This window comes from Lolium rigidum, chromosome 3 (genome assembly GCF_022539505.1).
Source record: "Lolium rigidum isolate FL_2022 chromosome 3, APGP_CSIRO_Lrig_0.1, whole genome shotgun sequence".
Taxonomy (NCBI): domain Eukaryota; kingdom Viridiplantae; phylum Streptophyta; class Magnoliopsida; order Poales; family Poaceae; genus Lolium; species Lolium rigidum.
In genome coordinates, this window is record NC_061510.1 from 362,023,770 (window position 1) to 362,050,040 (window position 26,271).

The 26,271-nt window shown below is 43.0% G+C and overlaps 1 protein-coding gene across 1 annotated transcript; it reads left to right on the forward strand.

The window, feature by feature from the left end:
* Window positions 1-244: 244 nt before the first annotated feature.
* LOC124697315 (heat shock 70 kDa protein BIP1-like) lies at window positions 245-18,381 on the forward strand. The gene is made up of 4 exons (XM_047229924.1): window positions 245-586; window positions 1,643-1,703; window positions 17,044-17,284; window positions 17,388-18,381. The coding sequence occupies exons 1-4, from the start codon at window positions 245-247 to the stop codon at window positions 18,379-18,381; spliced, it is 1,638 nt and encodes a 545-aa protein (XP_047085880.1).
* Window positions 18,382-26,271: the final 7,890 nt, after the last annotated feature.

Sequence of the window (26,271 nt, forward strand, 5' to 3'; positions counted from 1 at the left end):
TTCTTCGCCAATTTCGTTCGTTTGAGTTGGGGAATCTTCACATCGGTACGTTTCTTGCCAGATCCATTTATTATTTGTAGCAATGAACGGTTGAATCTCTCATATGGGCACCTAGATGAGTTCATACTTTTTGAAATTTCTTGTTGATTCTACACGTTTGAATTCAAACTTTATGCCTATAATGATTGTACTACATCATAGAAACCTATTGCCTATACTTTTGCTATGAAATTTTTTCAGTACCATGAATATTGGAGGTATGTTCCGCAAGAACGCGACCGGTGGTGCTAGTGGCTCGAGCAGCCACCCCAACCCACGCAAGAATCCGCGTAGGAAGAGGGACGGTCTCCAGAGCGAACTCGACAAGGAGTACAAGCGTTTGGCAGAAAGCAAGGTGCTCCCGACGAAGTGGCCCGACTCCAAATTCATCTCCCGCCAAAGCCTCAGCAGCGACTTCGACCTGCTGGTGCGCAATGCCGGCATGAAGTTCTTTGCATCTCTAAACCAGGACACCTACAAGCGTGCCACTTTGGAGTTCATCTTGTCCTTCCATGACGACCTCGCCGTCCTCGATCGAAGGACCACTGTAAGTTTTCGACTGAACCCAGAATTGCATGCCCTCACTTTTGAGGAATTTTGTGGTTGCTTCGGGTCTCCACTGATGGGGAGCTCGATACTACTAATGAAGATGTCCAAGAGGCGAAACACGCCTTGCAGCAAATTTCAGGAACACGAAGGAATGGACACTTTGTGGCGTGTGAGTTTAATACCAAATTTGTGCTTTTACTTCCGGCAATAAAAAAATCCAGCAAAGTTTAGCAGTTATATCCATGCCCATGAGACTAACAACTCCTCTGGCAAACGAATGATCTGCGGATGAATGGTCCTGATATTCAGTTATTGAGTTGAAGGCATGGGGAGCATGCTACATGCTATCGGTGGGCAAAAATATTAGATTCATGGGGATGGATATAACCGTAGTTTTACAATTATCTATGAGAATTTATGAAATTCATTCAAGTTTCGATAAAAGTTTGGCATGTGCTCATCACCAAGGGGTAGAAGTTCTTCAAAAACAATGAAAAGATTGGGTGTTAGAAGGTCATGATTCTTGATGTGGAGGTCAATGATTTTCTCTAAGTTTAATTCTGTTTTGACTTACAAAAAAGCACTCTTAATTTGACCAAAGCATCCATTGCTCAAAATATCTCAATAAAAAGAGAGGTGCCAAAACAATGTATTCGTGAGCCTAGCCAAACTCTTGACACTATCCATGGGTTTGGATTTTTTTTTTGATTGGCAAGCTACACGTGGTTAGGACGCGACATTAGGTGCAACCATTTAAATATCTTATGATCATATTTGAAGTTGCAAGGTTTTTGAAGATGAATTTGATACCACTTCGGACTTGTGAGATCTTCTACTCCATTTTATTTCTCACTACTGTTCTTATATCACTTTGTCACTCGAGGACGAGTAACAGCTAAGCTTGGGGATGTTGATAGCTCTAAATATTGATGTTTTTATACGGATTCTTCACTATCTATCACTTTGTTTTATTGGGTTTTCATTGGATTTTGTGTTTCAACTAATGTTAATGTCGCAATCTAGGCAAAACCTTGTTTTGAATTATGTATTTCAGGAAACCGTCACTTATGGACGATCCCAGGGCATTTATGAGCTGATTGCAACGAAATATGAAGGTTTCCTTTTGACGCCAATCAATCCTGCGCAGCAGTGTGTTTAGCGGGCACCCCGTACCGGGGCCAACCGTACCACATGCCCGTACCATGTGCCGCCGCCTTCCTCATATGAATACAATCCTCTTTCGTAACAGGACACACAAAATAAACACAACGCAGCAGCCACCATTTGCACCAGAACAGAGGAGATCAGATCGGAAAAAAGGAGAAGACCACAACCGACTCCTACGAAGATCTACCCCCTCAAGAACATCCACTCATCCATCACACCCCACTTGTACTGAGAGAGAGAGAGAGATTCATACTTGTAAGATTAGGGATTAAAACCTCTATTCCATCTCGGTTTGTATTTGATTTGATATTCAACTATTCTGGCTTGCTAAGGTAATATCGAGATGAACTCCATTTACATTGCTATGATACCATTGTGCTTTTCTCCTCTCATGTGTGTGTAGATCCCATAAGCGTGGGACATGTAGGGGATTGGTGAGATTTGTTGTGCCTATTTTATTCCATATATTTGTGAAATTATGATTAAGATGATTATGTATGAGAATGAATGTATATGTGCACCTAATGTTGTTATCTAATTTAAGGACCTAGGTAACATGATCTGAAGAACTCGATCATAGACATGAACTAGTTTGCTAGTGAGTCGACGACCCCCGAGTGACACGGCTGACACGTCTCAAACGTATCTATAATTTTTTATGATCCCTGCTTGTTTTGCACCAATTCATATGTGTTTTGTTTACACTTCGTTGCACTTTTACATGATTTTTGGCACTAACCTATTAACAAGATGCCACAATGCCAGTTTCCTGTTTTCTGTTGTTTTTGTATTTCAGAAAAGTTGTACAGAAAATATTCTCGGAATTGGACGAAACAAAAGCCGAAGTTAATATTTTACCGAAACGAAGACGAAGTCCGGAGGGGGGATGAAGAGGCGCCACAGGTTCGGCCAAACCACCCCTAGGCGCGGCCTAGGGCTGGCCCGAGCCTAGGGTAGGTGTGGGGCCCACAGGCGCCCCATCGACCTGAATCCTCCGCCTATTTATACATATTCTTGAGAAAACCCTGGATACCTACGCCTCCATCCACGAAAAGTTCCGTCGCGGCCGCCATTGCCGAAACCATCTCGGGGGGTTCTGAAGCTCTTCCCGGCACCCTGCCGGAGAAGGAAATCATCGCTGGAGGCATCTACATCGACATGCCCGCTTCCGAAGTGATGCGTGAGTAGTTCATCCCTGGACTATGGGTCCATAGCAGTAGCTAGATGTTTGTCTTCTCCACTTTGTGCTTCATGTATCGATCTTGTGAGCTGCCCTACATGATCAAGATCATTTTTATGTAATCATCTATGTTCTATTTGCCGGGATCCGATGAATGTTGAATACTATGTTAATATTGATTATATATTATGTCATATGTTATTTGTGATCTTGCATGCTCTCCGTTGCTAGTAGAAACTCTGGCCAAGTGGACACTTGTGACCGCAAGAGGGGAAATTTATGCTCGATAGTAGGTTCATGCCTCTAGTAATCTGGGAGTTCGACTTTATAACTTCTAAGGTTGTAGATGTGCTGTTTCTAGTAGGGATAACCCAACAATTTTTTATCCGAGGGTAACTATATTGTTTACTTTACACATATTGCTTAATGTGATTGTCTGTTGCTTGTAACGTTATACTGGAAGGGGTGCGGACGCTAACCTGAAGGCGGATTATTAGTCATAGACGCGATTGAATTATGGTCCATGTATTATGTTGTAATGCCCAATACCAAATTATCATAGTAATCATCTTGTCATGTATCGATTGATATTCTGTCAATTGGCCAGCTGTAATTTGTTCACCCAACATGCTATTTATTTATGGAGAGACACCTCTAGTGACCTGTGGACCCCGGTCCTATTTCCTTTACTGATAAATTCAACTGCAATCCTGTTCTGTTTACTTTCTGCAAACATTTCCTTCTATTCGATACGTCTAATCCTTGGTGTTCAGCAAACCGTTGAGATTGACAACCTCACTGTAAGTTGGGGCAAAGTAATTTGGTTGTGTTGTGAGCAGGTTCCACGTTATTGTTGACGCCAATAGCGCGCCCTGCCACTAGTCAGCCATCAACAACTTCAGAAGTCACGCCTTTCTTCTACTGGTCGATTAAACCTTGGTTTCGTACTAAGGGAAAACTTGCTGTTTTGTTCATCACACCTTCCTCTTGGGGTTCCCCAGCAGCGTGTCCGCATACATCAAGTACACGCCATCAAGCTTATTTTCTGGCGCCGTTGCCGGGGAGAAAGAGGATTTCTGCAAGGGGAGTCTCTCATCTCCAATCTCTTTACTTTGTTATAGTTTTCTTAGTTTCTTTATTTTGTTTTGTTTGCTTTCATTATATCAAAAACACAAAAAAAATAGTTTACTTTTATAGTTGTCTTTATATCTAAAACACAAAAAATTAGTTACTATTATAGCTTTTATTTCGGTTGCTTTTGCTAAAATGGGTTCCGCTGAAAATACTAAGTTGTGTGACTTTACTAGCACCAACAATAATGATTTTATTTGTACACCTATTGTTCCACCTGCTCCCGAAGCAGTCTTCTATGAAATTAAACCTGCTTTGCTAAATCTTGTCATGAAAGAGCAATTTTCTGGTATTAGTACTGAAGATGCCGCTTCTCACCTTAATAATTTTGTTGAACTTTGTGAGATGCAAAAGTATAAAGATATAGATGGTGACATTATTACACTGAAACTATTTCCTTTCACATTGAGAGGTAGAGCTAAAGATTGGTTGCTATCTTTGCCTAGAAATAGTATTGATTCTTGGGTTAAATGCAAAGATGCTTTTATTGGAAAATATTATCCTCCTGCTAAGATTATATCTTTAAGAAGTGACATAATGAAATTTAGACAATTTAATAATGAACATGTTGCTCAAGCTTGGGAGAGAATGAAATGTTTGGTAAAGAATTGTCCCACTCATGGACTGACTGCTTGGATGATCATCCGAATTTTTATGCAGGACTAAATATTCCTTCAAGAAATCTCCTGGATTCAGCTGCTGGAGTTACCTTTATGTCCATTACTTTGGGGGCTGCAACTAAATTACTTGATGATATGATGTTAAATTATTCTGAATGGCACACCGAGATAACTCCACAAGGTAAGAAGGTAAATTCTATCGAAGAATTCTCCTCCTTGAGTGATAAAATTGATACTATTATATCTATACTTGTTAATAGTAAAAAACATGTTGATCCAAATAAGATTCCGTTAGCTTCTTTGGTTGCTCAAGAAGAACATGTTGATGTGAATTTCATTAAAAACAACAATTTCAACAACAATGCTTATAGGAATAATTTTGGTAGCAACAATTATAGGCCATATCCTTCTAATGGTAATGCTTATGGCAACTCTTATGGTAATTCCTACAGCAACAATAAGAGTGCACCCTCTGATCTTGAAGTAATGCTAAATTAAGGAATTTATTAGTAAACAAACTACTTCCAATAAAACTGTTGAGGAAAAGGTTGGAAAAATTGATATTCTTGCTTCTAAAGTTGATAGCCTTGCTCATGATGTTGATTTTATTAAATTAAAAGTTTTACCTCATGATGTTAAAGAAAGTAAAACTTTGAATGCCATTCAAGTTAGAATTGATGAAAATGTTAGGATGTTTGCGGAATTGCATGCTAGGTGGGAAAAAGAAGATGAAATTGCTAGAAATAATAATTTGACTAAAGTTTATACCATCACCACCACCAATAGTAATGAAGTTTCAAATGTTATCCACTCTCCTACTATTGATAAAAAAGTAAATGGTGTTGGAAAAGTCCGCTCCTTCTACAAAATTGCCTAAAACCACTGAAACTGCTCCTGATAAGTGTGCTGAAATTTTTTGGAGTATGGGAGACAAGATTCCTTTTACCTTTGATAAAAATGAGTTTGATTTTGATGATTGCAATATCTCTGAAGTAATTAATTTCTTACAAAATCTTGCTAGAAGTCCTAATGCTAGTGCTATAAATATGGCTTTTACAAAGCACATGACAAATGCTTTTATGCAAATGAGAGAGGACAAATTAAAACGTGAAGCGTCTATTCCTAAAATGTTCGAAGATGGCTGGGATCCCATCATTAAGATGAAAATAGATGGTTTTGATTGCAATGCTTTATGTGATCTTGGTGCAACTATTTCTGTTATGTCTAGAAAAATCTTTGATATGCATGAATTGCCACCGTTGGAAAAATGTTATTTGGATGTCTTGTTGATATTGCTGCAAAGAAACCTTTGGGAAAAGTTGATAATGTTCTTATTATGTTTAACAATAACCTGGTCCCCGTTGATTTTGTTGTTTTGGATATTGAATGCAATGCTTCTTGTCCGATTATATTGGGAAGACCGTTTCTTAGAACAGTTGGTGCTGCTATTGATATGAGAGATGGGATTATTAAATATCAATTCCCACTCAAGAAAGGTATGGAACACTTCCCTAGAAAGAGAAAGAAGTCATCTTATGACTATCATTAGAACAAATTATGATGTTGATGTTTCTTCACTTGATAATACTTGATACTCGCATTTTTACTGCGCCTAGCTGGAAGGCGTTAAAGAAAAACGCTTATGAGAGATAACCCATATTTATTTGAGTAATTTTTCTTTTGGTTGAGTCTTGGAAGTTTTACTACTGTAATGACCTATCCTTACCATTTTTATTTCGTGTTTGTGCCAAGAATAGCCTCTAATAGGAAGAGAGTAATGTTTGGGGAAGTTGCTGTCCTGAAAACAGATTCTATGTTGTTACCATAAAATTTGTAAAAATATCCAGAGTGTAATTTTGAACTGTCATTTTTTAATGCATATGCCCCAGGTTAATATCTAACTTTCGTTAGTTGACCACTTTTCTAAATAAGCAACAGAGCATTTTTGGAAATTTCAATCTTTACCTGATGTTCTGTTTTGACAGATTTCTGAACTATTTGCGTTCGCCTCTTAAATCTCTTTAGTTTTGAGTTCTTTTGATCAAAGAGATTTTTTAAAGGTTGCTATAGTAGCTTATGATTTAATAGATGTTTGATATATGTTAGTACTGAGCACAAGTGGATTTGTTTATTTTGATTGTACTAATGCTGCTAATGAAGAATTGTGCGAAGTTTTTGTATGAAGGAAGTTTTCAAGTGTAGGGAGAGAAGAATGATGTGAAGAGATAAAGAATGAACAAAAACTCAAGATTGGGGATTCCCCTTCATCCCAAGACATATTCAAGAGGTACAAGCATCAAAGCTTGGGGATGCCCAAGGCATCCCCACTTCATCAACAAAGCAACAAGTCATCTCTCTATACGCTATATTTTTATTGCTTCATACGCTATGTGTTGATCTTGGACATCTTTATTTTTGTTTTGTTTTATGTAGCATATGTTGGATCCCGGCACATTTGTTTTGGAGAAAGACCCGCTCATTTTTAATTGCGTATAACGCTCTAGTTTTCGTTGTTACTGTTCTGCGAGTGTTCTAGTTTTCTGGTAGTGCGTTTAGCTCTTGTTCTTTCACTCAAATTTTGTTCAGACCATGTTAGTATTTTTTATTTATGTATGATTATCTCTCTGGTCCATATTGTATTTCATCTCTGAGAGTTATTTCAAATAAGTTGATTGGTGTTGGATACGAGTAAAATATTCCATGACTATAGTGATGCAAATGGAAGCTGATCTAGACTGTGGCATAGACTTTGGCATGTCATATTGGATGTTATTCTTGTCATATGATTAGTATTTATTGTTTTAGCATGACTTATTTCAAATGGCTGAGAGTGCATAATGTGTCATTGAAAGAATCATGTGTTGTTTCTATCATAAAAGCATAGTATTGTGGTATTCTCCTTTGATGCTTTATTGGGTTGACTTGGCGCATGCTTATAACATGTTATGACTATAACCAGTCAAATAAAGCCTCTATGATCATTTAGTATTTGATTTGTAATATCACTTTATGCTTTGATTGATAATGTTTTGTCGCTATGCATGATTATGGCCGTTACTGCTCTCTTAGTTGGTCGCTTCCAGTCTTTTTGCTAGCCTTCACCTGTACTGAGTATGAGCTCTACTCGTGCATCCAACCACCAAAAACGAAAGTGCCAATTGTGTCCACCATATCTACCTATATGTGGTATTTCACTGCCACTCCAAAGTAAATTGCTTGTGTGCTACCTTTAAACCTTCAAAAATTAATCACCTGTTTTGTGTAAATTATAGCTCATGGGAAAGTAGTCTAAAAACTATTGTGGCAAGTACTATGTTTTATGCATTTTTAGTTCTTATAAGTTGCCTGTTGTGTGATAACCATGCTATCATGGGGAACACCATCATTTTGCTTTTGTTGAATATCATGTGAATTACTATGCATGCTCATCTTGTTTGAAGTAAGGGATATTTACCATGAGTTGCAAACATTTGAGTATGCATATTGTTAGAGAGGAATATTGGGCCGCCAACTAAAGCCATGTTCACATGGTGGAAGTTTCAGCTGGGAAAAAGTCCAAATATTTGTTGTCCTTACTTTCCCGGTATGGATGTCCAAAAAAGTTGAGATTCATCAAAAATGATGAGATCCATCTCCTAAGGACCTTTGTACAGGAGGCAAGGAGGTACCCCTTTGTGACACTTGGTTAAAACATATGTATGCGATGAAAATCCATGGAAGTCCAAGCTAATTAGGACAAGGTGTGAGCACTATTGGTATATTATGATGAGGCAAGCAAACTTATAGGAAGTAATTATGCATAAGTCATAATATTTATCACTACCGTTAACATAAGTAGCACCTCTCAAAATAAATATTTTCAACACTCCTATTGATTTCAAAATAAAAATCTCTAGCACATGGGTAATCCCTGCTTCCCTCTGCGAAGGGCCTTTCTTTTACTTTCATGTTGAGTCTCCATCTTCTAATTTATGCACCGATTGAGAGAGCATAGTTTTCATTCTTAGTGCAATGTGCATAGTCACAAAATTATTATTGATTGATTCATGATTGTGCTATTGCTTGCTCTTAAATTACTTGTATCTAGTCACCTCTTAAACTTTGAAGGTGTCCTTGCATTTATGTTTTTATATTCCATAAGGACATGTTGAGTACCATTTGATTATGTTTACTCTATGATCATGAACACACAGCTGCTTTTGATGCACTATTATTCATGATCCTTTGTTTGAGTTACTCTTCATGTTATAACATAGTTGCTAAGTTCTCAACTGAATCATATCTATTATACCTATGTTAGAGTACTTAGATCCCAGCTCACAATGCTTTACATGCTTATCAAGATTGTGTTGGCTTCATGTCATCTCAAAAATTATTTTTGTTATCACTTACCTACTCGAGGACGAGAAGGAGTTAAGCTTGGGGATGCTGATACGTCTCAAACGTATCTATAATGTTTGATGCTCCATGCTTGTTTTACACCAATTCATATGTGTTTTGTTTACACTTCATTGCATTTTTACATGATTTTTGGCACTAACCTATTAGCAAGATGCCATAGTGTCAGTTCCCTGTTTTCAGCTGTTTTTTGTATTTCAGAAAAGTTGTACAGGAAATATTCTCGGAATTGGACGAAACAAAAGTCGAAGTCAATATTTTACCGAAACAAAGATGAAGTCTGGAGGGGGGACGAAGAGGTGCCACAGGGCGGCCACACCACCCCTAGGCGCGGCCTAGGGCTAGCCCGCGCCTAGGGTAGGTGTGGGGCCCACAGGCACCCCACCGATCTGAATCCTCCGCCTATTTATACATCTTCTCGGGAAAACCCTGGATACCCGAGCCTCCATCCACAAAAAGTTCCGTCGCGGCCGCCATCGCCGAACCCATCTCGGGGGGTTCTGGAGCTCTTCTCGGCACCCTGCCGGAGGGGGAAATCATCGCCGGAGGCGTCTACATCGTCATGCCCGCCTCCGAAGTGATGCGTGAGTAGTTCATCCCTGGACTATAGGTCCATAGCAGTAGCTAGATGGTTGTCTTCTCCACTTTGTGCTTCATGTATCGATTTTGTGAGCTGCCCTACATGATCAAGATCATCTTTATGTAATCCTCTATGTTTGGTTTGCTGGGATCCGATGAATGTTGAGTAATATGTTAAGATTGATTATATATTCATGTCATATGTTATTTTTGATCTTGCATGCTCTCCGTTGCTAGTAGAAACTCTATCCAAGTGGACACTTGTGACTCCAAGAGGGGGTATTTATGCTCGATAGTAGGTTCATGCCTCTAGTAATCTGGGAGAGTGACTTTATAACTTCTAAGTAATGTACTACTTTTTCATCTGCAGAAACTCACTTTACTCTTTAATAGTTGTTTGCTTTTATGCACTTTACTTTATTAAACTTTCAATTCTCAAAATTCCATTATTTATATTCATCATTTTCCATTTCAATCTTGCAGTCAATTAACCCAAGACTTCTGACACCTTGGGTGCGATAGAAACACCGCAGATAAACATGATACTAAGCTCCTAGTTGGGATACGATATAAAAACGGGAAATAATACTTCCACGAAAACATGCACGAATGACCCTGTGTTTTTGCAGGCCATTAATTTGCTTTTCACTTGCGTAAGTGACATTACCCCACATAATGATACCAACAATGATAGTAGGACATTACTAATATCTTGCAAAAAAAAGCTACAATGGCTGATCTCTACATAGTTCTAAACGATGACGCAAGAGTTGGTGGCCATATCGATTGGTTTGGGTAAAGGAGTTCAGACAAACATGGAAGATCGATAACGCAGATCATGATGTATGTATTATACACTTGGTTTGGGTAAAGGAGATCAGACAAACATGGAAGACCGATAACGCTGATCAGGATGTATGTATTATACACGGCGCTCGCTGATCGACACTTACCTTTTTTCTGGATCATGTTTCACAAATTTGTCGTGGATCTTGTTAGTGAGGGTGTTGAGAAGCTCTTCTATGTAGGCCTCGGCATAAGTGGTGTAGATGGCACGCCGCTGCGAGCCACGTCTCTGTGGGCCAAGATGGAGATGATCGTTCGTTCCCTGCTGCGAACAATAATTATGAGAATAACCTAGTGAATCATGTCAGCCGTGGCGAAACAGAGTATGGACAGGAGGCCGCTGACCGAACCTTTTAAGGCATTGTGAAGGTTCTCGATGTCCCCGCGCAACGGGCGGGTCTCCGGTGGGGATAGTGAGCGTCGCCATTTGTTCATGCAGCGGAGACGGCGTCTCCCCCCCCCCCATCTGGCAGAGCAGTGACGGCGAGGTTGCGGTGACCCAGCATACCACTGCATGTTGTAGTATACAAGTCGTTGATATGATCTTCATGAAGGAACTTCTTCACAAATATCACATCCCTCAGAGTGGTACAACAGAAACATTGCAGCTCATAACACTTGATAATATATTACAATCATGGTCTTAACAAGTTGGCATTCTCACAGATCCGATGAGAACACCCTACTATTACTTAAGTACTGTTACAAACCAACAAGGATATAAAAGAGAGCTCAGCAACTTATTTAAGTATGCCACTACGCTGCTCGGCTCTAAGCTAACTATAACAACTACTACTCCTCTGCTTCGGTGTTGTCTGCTCCATAGACTATCCCATAGTCTACGCCTTCCACCCCTCCGGTCAAGTCGGGTTCCTCGTAGACCAGTTCGCAGTCTCCTTCCGGTGGCACCTCGGTGATTGCCTCCACTTCAGGATCACAGTCTAGCAAGGGTGTCGAAAGAAAGTGAGTACGGGGGTACTCAGCAAGTTCAAAAGAGTAAAAGGTGTTTGATGCACTAGCTACGACCCTCGATCAGAAAATCTTAGGTCAATGCATGTTTCGAAAACATTTCTTCAAAAGGTTTATTTTATTCTGAAAACTATGCCCGTCAGTCTTCACTGGTTGACTAGAACTTCACGGAGTTCCTTTCCTGCCGCGTTCGCAGTTCCCTTCCCGGAACAAGGAGTGACAGCCACAATTTGATACACTCTGCAGAGGTGCGTTACTTTTCCCATAAGAGATCTCATCCTTTTTGCCAACCGCAGGGACTTGCCCCCGTTCACACTTCCGTGGTGTGAGGCCAGGAAAGAAGATCCAAGCCCACACACCTCCTTCTCCGCGACCCTGCAAACCCACCCTTTTGTCCATCCGTACACCCCTGGTAGACATCTCCCGATCATACGGCTTTACCCCCGGTGTACTATGGACAATCCCTCATAGACGGTAGAGCCTCTCATTCACACGGATGGGGATTTTAAAGGATTTCTCAACCTACGGCAGTGTTATCTCCAACACCCCGCCAGGCTCTATCAAGTCCGTTGGCGTGCAGGAGGGAAAAGATACAGATGGCTTCCCCAGAGCCATTATATATCTTATGGTCAACGCGATATGTACGGCGCTAGAATCACTGGACGGCATTGGTACTTAGTCCTAGATGAATAGTACCCTTGCAATGGAACCTCCACCAATCAACACATACCATAGTTCCATTGCCAGCCACATAGTCATATTCATAATTGGAAAAGTAACATTTCATTTTCAATGCAGGAGTGATAAGTATAAAGCTTTGCATTAAATTGATAGAAAATACTCAAATTGACATGAGCAAGGGTGAACTTGCCTGTGAACTGAGAGGTAATGCAGTTCGATGCGTTGAATGGAACCCGGACCTCGGGTTCTGTAAAGAAGCATCATTGTCCGGTAAAGACAATGTTATAAAATCCAGATAATGCATGCATGGATGTATTATTTTATGTTGAATCCCTGACCCCCATATTTTATTAAGATTTAGGGTTGAGTTAAGATTTGTGCCTTTGGCAGTAACTTGTAATTACTCTTAATTATGCAAACACTTTATATTTCATAAAGGAATACCTTTAAAAGTAATGCAATTTTTCTTTTTGAAAATATTTGTTTCAAACTTTCTTTGAAATAATAGAATTTTCTCTATATTTCTGAAATAAGAGTAATAGAATATTTTCCTTTGGAAAATACTTTCTTTTTAAAAGAAATGACTTGGAATATAGAATTTCATTTTTAAATATTTGAAAACAAATATTTAAACTCATTTGAAATTTTTTTCCTTGATTTTTAAATACAAGGAAATAATAATTTAGAATTCCAAGTTTTAATTTAAATTCATAAAATTCCAAAATTTGAATTTGTTTCCTAAATTCCATTTCTTATTTCATTCTTGATAAGAGTAATTTATGATTCATAAATCTTATTTTTCTTGGTTTTTTTTAGAGTTTCAAATAATTTGTTTGGAATTTTGTAAAATTCAGGGTTATTTAAAAGTGAAATTACCAAAATAACCCTGGCCCAACTAAATTTGAGAAATGGGCCCGTTTGGGTCGGCCCATTTGGCCGAGCCAAACCCTCTCCTGGTGGAGACCGACCGATTCGGCCCACCCACTCCTCTCTCTCTCTCGCTCGTGTCCTAACCCTAGCTCTCAGGCGACTCGCGTGGCGACCGTGTCGCCGCCATGGCCGCCGCCGTGCTCCGGCCATCTCCGAGCTCTCCTGACCTCGCCGCCGATACCACCTGAACCGCCGCGCGACGATCTATCGATCCGTCCGCGTGGTTCCGTCGATCTCTTCCTCCTCTGGCAGATCGCCACCTCTCTGGATCTCGTGGAGAATCGTCTCTGGGGATTGGCTATCTCCGACGAGCTGGCACCCTCGGCGTCGTCGTGCGCGTGTGCCTGGGACTGACCTGGCGCGGGTGTTGTGCTCGCATCGCCTGTGCCGTCGTCTCTGCGTGCGGTGTTGTTCGTGAGGTTCGTCGGTGTAACGTCGGCGTCTACCCTGGCTTTGCAGCTGTTATGGCCGCGCGGGCACTGCCTCGCCATGCCATAGCTTCTGCCTCCAGGCGCGGGTAAGCTTCTCCTTCTCCTCCTCCTTCTCAACGCCATGTCTGTGCGCCTCCCATGCCTCTGTGCTTCTTCTACCTCTTGCTCTCAAGCTACCTAATGATCCAATGATCATACAGGGCTTTGCTGTTGCTGCCTATCATCCTATGCTTCTTCTCTACAAGTCCTGGCCAATTCACCAAGCTTTGGTTACTGTCCAGTGTGTGATGCTTGCTGTTCATGCCTTGTGTTGCTTGTTTACTGCTTCTATCATGCCATGAATTGCTATGCCATGCTGTACATGATTATGATCTTGCTTGTGCTTACTGGTGCCCTATGCTTGCTTGTCTAGGTGTACTGCTATGCCTTACTGTGACACTTGTGATGCCTGTGATGCTTGTGAGGTGCTTCTGTGCCTTCTGTATGCTCCAATGATCCATTGGATCAACAATTTCTGTTGGCTAGACTCTCTGTGTTGCTTGACTTGATCTAATTGATCCATTTGATCAATTAAATGTCAGTGACTTGGTTGCTTATGGATTCTTTGGCTAAGTGGATGATTTACTTACTGATGTTGCTACTCAAGCATGCTTATGCTTCTGTGTGTATGTGCTGCTGCACTCCATAGCCTTCTGGACTTGATCCAGTAGCTAGGATGCAGTGACATATGCTTGTGTTGCCTCACAGGGTGCTACTGTAAAAGTATTGCATGAATTTGTTATGTATTCATGCCTGGATGGCTTAATTTTTGATGAACTGCTTATGCAGTAATGAATAAATGTCTTGCTGTGTATGATTTGACTTTTCATGATTAATTGGAAAGCAAATGGAGTCTGAATCCATTATTGGATAGTGATGCTTTATTATTTGGCTTTGTTTTGGATGATTCTATGTCTGTTGTGACCTCAGTAGCCTTGCTACTGACTGGTTGCTCACATAGTTGGCTAGATCTGTTGGTTCCTCATCTGGTTTGCATATTTGGGGATCATAATCAATATGAATGCCAATATGCTTGCTTATGAAGATATCTAGGGTTTTACTGATGGTTATATGCTTAGGATCTTACTGTGTAGTCTTGGTAGCTGCTAATCCTAGTAATTCATCTACTGGTGCTGCATGTGCATGTGTTCTGCTAGTGTGTGCATCTGTGCATGAACTCTAGCTTCTGTGCACAATACTTGTATCTAGATGGTTTCAGTTTTAGTGGCTTTCTAGACTGCCAGTGATCCTTGGTGAAAACCAAGTGATGAGCTACCCATTGAGCATCTGCTCAATCCCATGACATATGTCATGCATAATTTATGGATTGGATCCACTGGATCCCTTCCAGGAACTAGGTATACCTTGTTCCAGCTCCTAGAATGAAATATTTTGTTGATGCAGACTTCTGGTTTGTTTGGTCACAGCTCTTCACCTCCAGTTCTTGGTTGATCTTCTCAGGTCACCATGATTTTTGGTGGTTGGTTGGTTTATGTGTTGGTTTGTGATGTTCTTGAGCAAGAACAGGATGAACACTGCCTATTCTTTCTTCTGCTTACCTTGTGAATCTTTATCTGGTCGACTATGCCCTGTTTCTAGGGTTTGTGCCCTTTTATACCATCTCTACTTCTCTCCTTGCCATGCCACACAAGCCTGGCTTGGTTAGTGACTAGGCCAGTGCATGGCCTTGCTGTTGCTTGCACAGCACACATGAGCAGTGTGTGTTCATATGCTGAAACTTGAGCCCCTGGTGTGTGCTCAGGTTTGGTCTGCTGTTGCTCTTATCCTGTGTTGTCCAAGTCTTTGGACATGCACAAGTGTACATGATACTTGTTTCTGTCCAAACTGAATATCTGTGGATTACATAACCCCTGTCTAGTGTTGTTGTGTTATTTTGCAGGTTTTGAAGATGAATATGACCATAGAAGAATCCTCCAAGTCCTTAGTCTAGGTTTTTTTTTAGTTTAGGATCAAATAATGTAATCTTCATTTTATTTCTGTTTATTTTCCATTAATTCTTGTATCCAGAATATTGTAAAGACAATGTATGTGTGTGTGTGTATATCAATAAAGCTCAAGGTTTCTCTATGAGCTTAATTGTGTTTGTAATATAGCTATTAATAAATAGTTGTTGTATGTATAATTCAATTTGAAATTCAAATTCATTTGAATTTATGAGTTGTCTTTAAATTATGAATTCCTTTTTCTATATTCACTTTTGCTTATTGTATGTTCTTAAATTTCCAATTCATTATTACTTGTCAAATGAAATCAACTCCCAAAATCTAACAAGATACAAAAGAGGTCATGTCAAAATTCATAACTCAACATGCCTAACCCTAATTGCATTTGAGAGAGAACATCGATCCCTCTTAGGTTTAGTTGCAATAAGGCACGAAAATTTCCCTCGTTTTGCGATGAAATACACATCCCATTTCTAAATCTACCATTCGTTGTTCCTATGTTCTGGGTTATTACAGAGGTGCATGGTGAGGACGCGACAGGCCACCTCGCTTGACCATGGTGACATGGGAAGGGCATGGCGATCAAAGAAAATATGAAAGGGCGTGATGTTACGTCTTTTCCATTTACTTAAATTTTGTGATTGTTGCAATCCCTTGATTATTGGTACACAATATATTTCCTTCAATCTTGCGTACGGTGCTTTTCATCCTCTTAAATTCAGTGATTGTGTCAAACCCTTGATTGTTGGTACACAATATATTTCCTTAAATTTTGCATACCATGCTTTCCATTTTCTTAAATTCTGTGCTTGTAGCAATCCCTTTGGTTGTTGGTACACAATATATTTCCTTAAATATTGCATACCGAACATGCTGAAATTTTTGGTCGTGGATCTTTAATCGGACGGTGCAGATGTGCAGATGTTTGGTATCATATCAAACATTTTAAAAAGCAAACGGACTCCTCTTTAATAGGAAAGACATGATCACTCTTTGAATTCGTTTCCACTCCGTTCTGAAATTTTGATCTGAGATGAAGTGCTCGTGCAGACTTTCCGAAAATAAAACAAGGCAGGATCATATTTTTCTCTTAATACGCAAGAAAGCAAAATTACACTTTCCGGGATTTCCAAAAGAAAACCGGACTTTCCCTGGGATAATTTTTACATGTGGACAGGCAGGAGCCGTACGCTAGTAACGCTACTGTCGATGTAGCGGTCACATGTACAGGGGTCCTGCCATCACCGGTAGTTGCAGGATCAACGGCCGATGACGATCCGGTGACATGTCCCGCTGCCACCACCACCACCACCGCCACCGCCGCCTGGCCTAGCCAAGTCGGTCCCGCCGTAAAAAGATCCCAAAGCTCCAGTCCATATCCGGGTTCCAATCCATGGCGAATCATCTCCTCTCCCTGGCTTTTCTACTGCTCATCTGTAGTGTCTATCTTCCTCTCTTGTACTCATGAATCGCATTTTCTTATCGGATCGGCCGAGCGCTTAATTGTTTGTGTCTTGCAGCGTCGTGGGGCGCGGCGGCGTTTAGAACGGGCAACACTACGGCCATCTACATCGGCAACACCAAGTCGTGCATCGCTGGCTATGGAGGCAGCGAGGATCTGGACACCTCGTACAAGCTGTGTATCCCCTCCTGGGTCGCCTTCACCGGCAACGGCACACTCTTCGGCGAGGCCGCCTTGAAGCACGCCGCCGTCAGCCCCGGGACGGCCGTCGCTGGCTTCAAGCGCCTCATGGGCCTAGGGTAATTAAATTAATTATCCTGTACAGTCGTTTCTTTCCTCCTTGGGCAAGGTTAGGCCGTCGATGGTATTGCAGTTTGAGTGGATGGATGATTTGATTGACAGGATGCATAACGCGGTGGTGAAGAGAGAGATGGAGCTAGTGCCGTACAAACTTTTTAGAACGCCATATGGAACGCCTGGAATCCAGATCCAGGCCGAGGGAGGCGACGCCAGGAATTTCCAAACCGAGCAAGTCGCCGGTATCCTCATGTCCAAGCTGAAGCAGATGGCGGAGGCGCACCTGGGCCGCGAGATCAAGAACGCTCTGCTAACCGCCCCCGTGCACTTCACGGCCGATCGGAAGCATTCTCTGATGGCGCACGCTCGGTGGGACGGCGGCTTCTCCGGCACAAGGTCCGTGGGCGAGTATGTGGCGGCGGCCGCGGCGTACGGCCTTCACGAGAAGCGGCGCCACGGCAAGGTCATCCTTGTCTTCCATATGGGCGGCCGCACGACCCACGCCACCAGGTTCAAGTTCAGGTATAGGGATGGGCTGGCCCATCATTTGGGCGCAAGCTATGAAGCTCAGCTGGGCGGCGCCGACCTCACCGGCAGGGTTGTCGACCACTTTGTGGAACTGATCAAGGAGAAGCACCACCGGGACATCCGGCAGGACGAGAGCGCGCTCCGGAAGCTGTGGGCGGCGTGCGAGGTCGCCAAGAAGGCGTTGAGCCACCGGGAAGACGCTGTAGTGAAGGCGGAATCGGTGTTGGACGACGGCGCGGATTTCTTTGCGCGGCTCACGAGGGCACAGTTCGAGGAGCTGAACGGCGATCTGTTGGCAAGAGCCGTGGGCACGGTGGAACAGGCGGTGACGTGGCCCGCCCCGCCCGAGCAGTGGGAGAGCCGCAAGGAGAGCGTCGACGAGATCATCCTTGTCGGTGGCAGCGTCAGGATCCCCAAGATTGCTCAGTTTTTCAAGGACTACTTCCATGGGCGGGAGCCAATCGTGGAGGAGGAAGCGGTTATTCGCGGTGCTGCTCATCTCTCCCGTCGCGAGTCTGCAGAGTTCACGCTCCAGTGTGCTGATTACTACTCGGACTACTTTGGATGCTGATGGATCAGATGATCCGGTACTAGTGTGCTCTTTATATTCTCTATTCCCTCCATACCGGATTAATAGGCAATTATATACTTCGAAAAATAAGTTTAACTACTAGTTTGGTCAATAAAAAATAAGATATACAACATAAAAATTATATTATTGGAAACATTTTTTAAATACGAATCCAATGGTATAATTTTTTGACATATATCTTATATTTTGTTGACCAAATTTGTAGTCTAACTTGTTTCTCCAAGTGCCTAATTGTCCATTAATCCTGTATGGAGGAAGTACATATAATCATGGGAAGCCGGGTTATCCTCCGCCTCCTATGCACGCCACGCGTCCCCGTGGGATGGAAGGAAACGAAAGCAACACACGTCGATTTTGACAAAACTGACTTATTTTTGGTAACAACTCACGAAATAACCTGTCTTGAAAAGATTTTACGAATTAAATTTTTTTGTTTGGCTCCGCACCAGACGGAGCCAAGCTCCATAGCTTGCCGTCACCACCGACGACGCCGTGCCACCACGACGCCACGACCAGCGGCGCTAAGCTCACGTAGACGTGGCAATCAGCGGCTGTGGTGGAACCCGCAACTAGGAAGCTTGGCTCCGGCCCGGACGGCGTCGTGCTATGTAGTTTGGCTCTGCCCGCAATGGAGCCATGCCCCTTCGACGGAAATAACAGTCAGGCCCGCATCTGGGTTGTCCTTAGCATCAAAACGAATTGTTTCTTCCACCTCCCGACCACTGGTCTCTGTCTCTCGGAGTCCCCACTTAAGTTGCCCATCAAATCCCTCAGATATGTGGATTTCGATTCCCTTTAGATCCAAGAGGTAATCTCCCCTATTCTCCCTCTTTTTGTCCAATTAATTTTGTGGATTTGGTGCTTTTCTTCACAAGTTATGAAACCCTAGATCTTCCATTTGAAAGGTTTATTCTTATGAATTGGCCAATGGTTCTTGGTTAGACGGCTATGGAACATTAGGTGTTGAAATTGGTGCTTAGGGTTAGGGTTATCAAAGATCCTCGCGCAGAGGGAAAAAAGCCAACGAACTCGTCGGCTTGGGCTGGCTCCATTTGCCAAAGGTAGCCCTGACAACACCTGGCCTACGCTGATGAACTCCAGCAGAATTAGCTTCCAGCGTGCGGCGCGCACGCTCACAGTTCCCTGCCAAACTCTAGATCGAGGAGCTACCTCAGCGATTTGGAGGCCGACGCTTGAGCTTTACTGACATGGATGTATGGGGAACTCCGTTCCTCGCCATCTCCGGCCACCGGAACTCAGCAACAAACCAGAGCACCACCATCTTCCAGTCGGAGCAGCTCGCTAGCTCCCGCTGAAACCACCCCACCGACATAACGCCATACTGGCACCTGGGCCAACCTCTGCTACTACATCTAAAGTAATATACAAACCGGCCTCCCCTCCCTCTCCAACTCTGGCCTGCAAGGCCGCTGGAGAGGGGTGGAGAGGAGCCGTGACCCACTCGACGACTCTCAAGGTGAGGTACTACTCACACTTGAGAGCAGTGTGGGGGGCGAGTGTCCCAAATCTGTCATGATCACTTCATGCTCTTTTTTCTAGCTTCATGTCTTCTTGTGATTCCGGACATGTGCTTTTGGTGAAAACAGTACAACATCTTTTGTGTGTGTAAACAAAATAGATATCAAATAAGGGCGTGCGGAGCATTCCCCAGGAGATCTAATTCCCTTTTGCGGAGAACCTCGCCGGAAGTGATGAGGACAAAAGGAAAATATATGCAGCCCTTCTGCGGAGAACCTCGCCTAAAGTGATGAGGATAAAAGGAAAATATATGCAACCCTTCTGCGGAGAACCTCGTTGGAAGTGATGAGGACAAAAGAAAAATATATGCAGCCCATCTACGAAGAACCTTGCCGGAAGTGTTGAGTGATGGTGTAACCAAGGCACTGGTCGCCGGGTTGATGGTACCTTTGCTAGTTGTGCAACGGGTATGGTATGATGGGCTTCTTGGTATTGAGAATATTTGTAAGAAGAAGCCTTTGAATTGCTGGCGTAAAAGAGATGGTATTGATCCCCAAGCCATCATGCAAGTGTCATCATCGAGGAGGACTACTTTGAAAGACTTAGCCTTTGAGTTAGGTGTGTCAACCGTCCACTTTGTGGAGGCCGTTCATGGAGAAGCAATTTAGGATGCACTCAAATGCCATAAAGCCACGTATCATAGATGACAACAAGAAAGTAAGGGTTCGGTGCCCAGATACGTAGATCCAAAGTTTCAAAGCATGTACACCACCATCCGATGAGAAATGGTTTTATAAAACTAAGGGCTCTTAAAACTAGTATTTGTCCAATGAAGAAAAATAACTTACGGATTATGCCAAAGCAAGCACTATACTGACAAGATAATGTTTCTATGTGCCGTGATAAGATCAAGGTTTGATGCAGATGGCTCCTGGCATGGAAGCTACTAGGAGCGACACAACAATTAATTCACATGGTGTGGGCGTGAGAGAGAAAAAATGACCCGGGCAGCTATGACTCAACGGCAAGCACGTTTCCTTTTTTTAACAGAGAAAGAACTCAAAAAGCTGCATTAATAAACGGAAGGTAGAGAATTAAAATGAGGCCCATTAACATCTCTTACCGTGGGAAACCTAGAATTTGAAGACAAGGCCTCAAACTTTACAAAAAGAACCCTAACATAGAAAATTTGTAAGCAATCAGGTGCTTTAGGTTCTTCTCCGCCACATGCCGGTGACCTCCAAGTGTTGGCCGCGCCGAGATCTGAGAGAAAGATGCTTGTTGTTCTCTACTTGCCAACGCCGAGCCAAACTCGCCGGCCATCTCCGCACCTCCGGGGACAAACCACTTGGAAGCGCATCGATAGCGAGCTCTGGCGATTGACCGAAGAAAGCATCCAGATGGAGGTTGAACTCCTGGAAGAGGGCCGCCAGTCGGCCATGATATGCACGGGCAAGAGGCATCAACGCCGGCAATAGTCCCCTGGTAAAGAGCTCTCCAGAGAGTAGTCGTAGCCGAGATTCCCCACCATCTTCTTTCCCCAGAGAGAAAAGACACTAGGTCACCTCCTCCCCTAGCCACCAAGGCCAGCCAGATGAAACCACCCCGCATCTGAGCTCCGCAGCAGGACATAGCACAAAGCAAACTGCTTATTGAATAAGGCCTCACCGGAGTTGCCGACCACGACTAGCTTCCGCCATGAAAGCTTGATGAGGAGCACCTCTAGCAAATGTCTGATGCCGCAGCGAAGCATCAGAACGAGCAGCCTCCAGAGGAAAGAGAAGCCGGCCTTATTTCGGGAGATGCCTAACTCCATCTTCCTCTCCGACCACCACACCCTGCAAAATAACATGGCCGAGAGAACGACGGGGCGAAGGACGCGCCAGATCCGGCCGAACGAATCTAGCAGTGTACCCCATTCTCCACAAAGGGTAAACCTAATCGAAAACTAAGCCTACTACTACAACCAGCGTCCTTCCTTTGCCTACTCCAGCCAGCACCACTGGCAAGAGCGGTTCCGATTCGGCCCGGCGGCGCGGAGGAGATATCCAGGTGAGAGAGAGCTTCTGGAGAGAATGTGAGGGGCCCATTTTCTATTCTTTTGGACCAAAAAAACGTATTGTACGTCAATTGTTGGAGACATCCATCTCATTGGCATGCCAGGTTGTGGACTGGTCGACGAAGCTGTCTATGCATTAACTGCCAATCACCAAGACACCCAACGCAAATATGTAGGAGTATCTAGTAACAGCTTCGTGGGGAAATACCCGGATGAACCCGGGTGCACATGCATCTAAGGATGGCAATTTCCCACGGTACGGGTACCCGCGGGTATCGTACCCGCATGGGCAGGGTATGGGTACACTTTTATGCCCATTGTTAGTACCCATACCCTGCCCGTTAAGTTATGGGTAGGGCACGGGTAAAGCCTCGTACCCGCGGGTATACCCATACCCTGCCATTTATTGTCAAATTCATACGTGACACGTCTATTTTTATTGACTTATGAGTTAGAATATGAGAATTTTATTTTTATATTATGTTAATTGTTATGTACTCAACTACATGTTATTATGTACTCAACCAATCATTGACTATACGGGTATGGGTATGGTATTGCTCTACCCTGCCCATTGCCATCCTTACATGCACCCGGTTTCACCAATTTTGAAAAAAAAATGCTCTTTGAAAATCTAAAAAATTGAAATAATTTGTTTTATGTACATATTATGTTGATAGTTGCTTGTGTAAGTTTTCGTGGAAAAATTCGATTGTACGTGGCCTACATGAAAATGACAGTGGCTGAGGTGGCGCGATGTGATTCGTCCACCTCAGCGGGCGGGAGTGGGGCGGGAGTGGGGCGGTAACGGGCGGGAGTGGGGCGGGAGTGGGGCGGCAGTGGCTGAGGTGGCGCGATGTGATTCGTCCACCTCAGCTAGCCGTTGGGGTAGCCGTTGGTACTTCAAAAAACCCTAAAATTTCAGCCCCCCCTCTATAAATACCTCCATATGGTTTCACTCACTCCACACCCATTTCATCTCCTCCACTCTCCATTTCCACTCCCTCTCAACGCCATGTCTTCGTCCAGCAGTTCGAGCGAATTACAACCAAGGATTACTATGTGTGGGCTCATAATGCATAGATTATGTAATTTTTTCAAATTTTTATGTAATTTTTTCAAATTTTTATGTAATTTCTTTTTATGATGTAATCGGTACCAATTTTAGTTCAATAAAATAATTTCCTTGCATTATTTTTAATGTTGTAATCTGAAAAAAAAAAGCTAATGTTGAGGAGAGAGAAATGCTGATGTGGAGGAGAGAGAAGTGAGAGCTCTCACTATAGCCCATGCATTGGCAAGGTGGGGTGAGAGTGGGGTGAGAGTGGGGTGAGAGTGAGGAAAAAGCTGACGTGGCGAGGCTAGAGTGGGGCGGTGCATTGGCACCAGCCTAATGATTGGTTGTGCAATGTTCACGGAAATATAGTAAATTTGATTTTCACATTTATGCGTAGGTCAGACATGGCCGTTTTTTTTAATGCCAAAATCTGCACAAAGAAGTGTCAACATAGGATATACATGAAAAAATGTATTTCATGTTTTTCTAAAACTTTGAAATAGTATTTTTTGGAATTTAAAAAAATAGTGTGGCCTTATTTCTCTCGGAAGCTCATGCTAAGTGCAGATTCCCGAATGCCGCCGAAGTTCCAGAACGAATGGGAACGCGTCCGTCCCGGCCCGGCCCAGCCCACTACGAATCTCTCATCCTTTCCCCTGCCGAGCACAACTCTGCGTGTACTGCCTACCAAAAAAAGGAAAGAAGTAGCTCCGGTCTGAAATCGCCGCAGTTCCTCTTCCATTCTCCGAGTTCCTTCCCCGGAAACCGCCGGCGAGGCCATTCTACGGGGCGCGGCCGCTGCTTCCTGCAACATCAACTTCCTAGCTAGTCCCGCCTCCGCAGCCTCGCTCGCCGGTGAGTCCTCAGTCAGTCCCTCTCATCATTTTTTCTCTGTGCGGGGCTCAGGCCGCACGGTCGTGCTCATGTGCGATTTCTGATCTCAGCTCGTGCAGATGAGCCCTGGATCTTCCCGCGGCCCATCCTGCCTTTCCTGCTTCGGATGGAATTTGAGGTCCGGGCGACATCGTGTGGTAAGTACAGTAGTTGTCTCTGTCATTCACGCCTGCTAACAAGAAGTCATTATTAGGATCATACACCCTGAAGCGCATATATCTCATGGATTATTAGCAACCATCTCAGTCATTCACGCTGCTAACAAATCATTTTAGGATACTGCCAAATGGGATTGGGAAGAGATTTTGGGAGAAATTATGTTTCTTTTCTTAATTAACAGTTAATATACACACAGTGTAGAGCCGTATTCTCATGCGACTTTTTGGAAAATGGTGAACCCCTCTTCCCATGGACGTGCGGCATAGGCTAAAAACACATGATTTGTGGCTTCACTCATTTGCTAATTCTAATGTGGATCACAAAAAAATATTGATAATGGGAACCAACAAAAATGGGCATTCTTGATTTCTTCAGTGATAGTTGGATGGGGTTTCAGTTTACCGAAGTACTGCACGCACGACACAACCATGTCCCATCCATGTAGGATGCGCGATAAGGTGGTGGGTTGCACTTTGATGGCAGCTACGATTACATTGATCTTGTTGTACTTGTAGCACAGTTGTTCAGTTTAAACAGCATATGTACACTTATTTAATTGCAGTTACATCACTTTTTTATTTGTATGAGCTTTCGAGCTTGAATCCAGTGGTTACTACCTTTACCAAGTACTAATGATTTTAGTTTGAATAGTACTTAAGTTCGGCTCATCGTTTTGCATATGTTGGGTACTAGTATAACTTCTAAAGCTTGTGGCATTCAAATGTAAGACAAGGTTTTAAATACTTCTTTCTTTATTTATATGAAGATGCCGGTCTTTCTCCGGGGCAAGCAAAGAGACATGGAACCCAAGAAAGAAATAACCATGCCATTCCTAACTGATGACCTGGTGGTGGAGATTCTGTCTCGGTTGCCGCTGAAATCCTTTTGCCGATTCAAGTGTGTTTGCAAATCTTGGCTTGCCTTCTCGTCTGATCCACATCACAGCCAGAAGCTCCCAAGAACTCCAGCTGGTCTCTTGTACCAAAAGTGCGATTATCTCAGTCCCATCCATCTCGCCGGACTTCCGTCAAGTGGCAGGGAAATAGACACAGCTCTTTGTTTTGTGCCAAGTTATCATCATCTAAGGCTAATGGATTGTAGCAACGGCCTACTCCTTTGCTGTTATGAAGGTTTCACAGGATATTTTCCAGACGTTTCACGTTCGGTTGTGTGCAATCCAGCAACACAAGAGTGGATGTTTCTCCCACATACTCAACCTGGATCAGATTCTGATTATCATGTCGTGTTGTGCTTTGATCCATTATGGTCCCAACACTTTTATGTCTTCAAATTCCAGAAGAGGCGTTCGTCGCATCATGTAGATCATCCAATCAATGAATTTGAGATATTCTCGTCTCAGGATCTCTTGTGGCATAGTAGTCTCTTGGAAACTGAAATTGGTTTTCATGGTCGATCACACTTCATTCACGGGGTGTTGTATATTGAGCATTCATTGGATCATTGTGTCCTTGCAATGGAAATAGATGCAACAGCCCCAAGTACACAACTGCTCAAACAAAGGACTATTCAGTTGCCAGGATTATTCCCCGTCAGGTCAGTGATGTTCCGTTGTTGCCGTGGCCGCGTTTCCCAGTCATCAGGGGTCTTATGCTATGCCCAGCAAGAAATAGATGGTTGCACGATGCAAATTTGGCGTTTGGAAGACTCTTCGTCTGAGAGGTGGGTGGTGAAGCATCGGCTAAATATGGTCGATGCAATTGGGAGGGACGTCTTGCTCTACACTGATTCTTCCGGATCCTTGTGGTCCGAATATTACATCTTGGCTTTTGACCTTGATAGAGAGGTTGTTATCCTGGGGGAGCGAGGCACTTGGAAATTCCTCTTATTTAGCATCAGTACCAGAAAAATCTCAGAGCTTCAGACTCCCACAACCTGTGAACTGTCTGATAAATTTCACTATGTGCCATACTACTGCAAGCTTTCCAGCTTCAGTGCGTCAAGGGACTCAAGATGAATGTCAGCTTGCAAATAGGTATCTTATGAATGCTGTAATCTGTAAGCATTCTTAGTGCTTTAAGGGGCTCAAGAATGTTAGCCAAGTCGTGTATATTATGCTATGAAGGTTGTACTTTGTAATCGTTTTTATGTGCATTAGCTGCACCAAACAACTGTTATCTATGTATCAGATCGCTGGATTGCTGGCTTTGTGTGCCAATGTGTAGTGCCTTCCCCTGGCAAAAAATAGTTTAGTGCCTTTTTT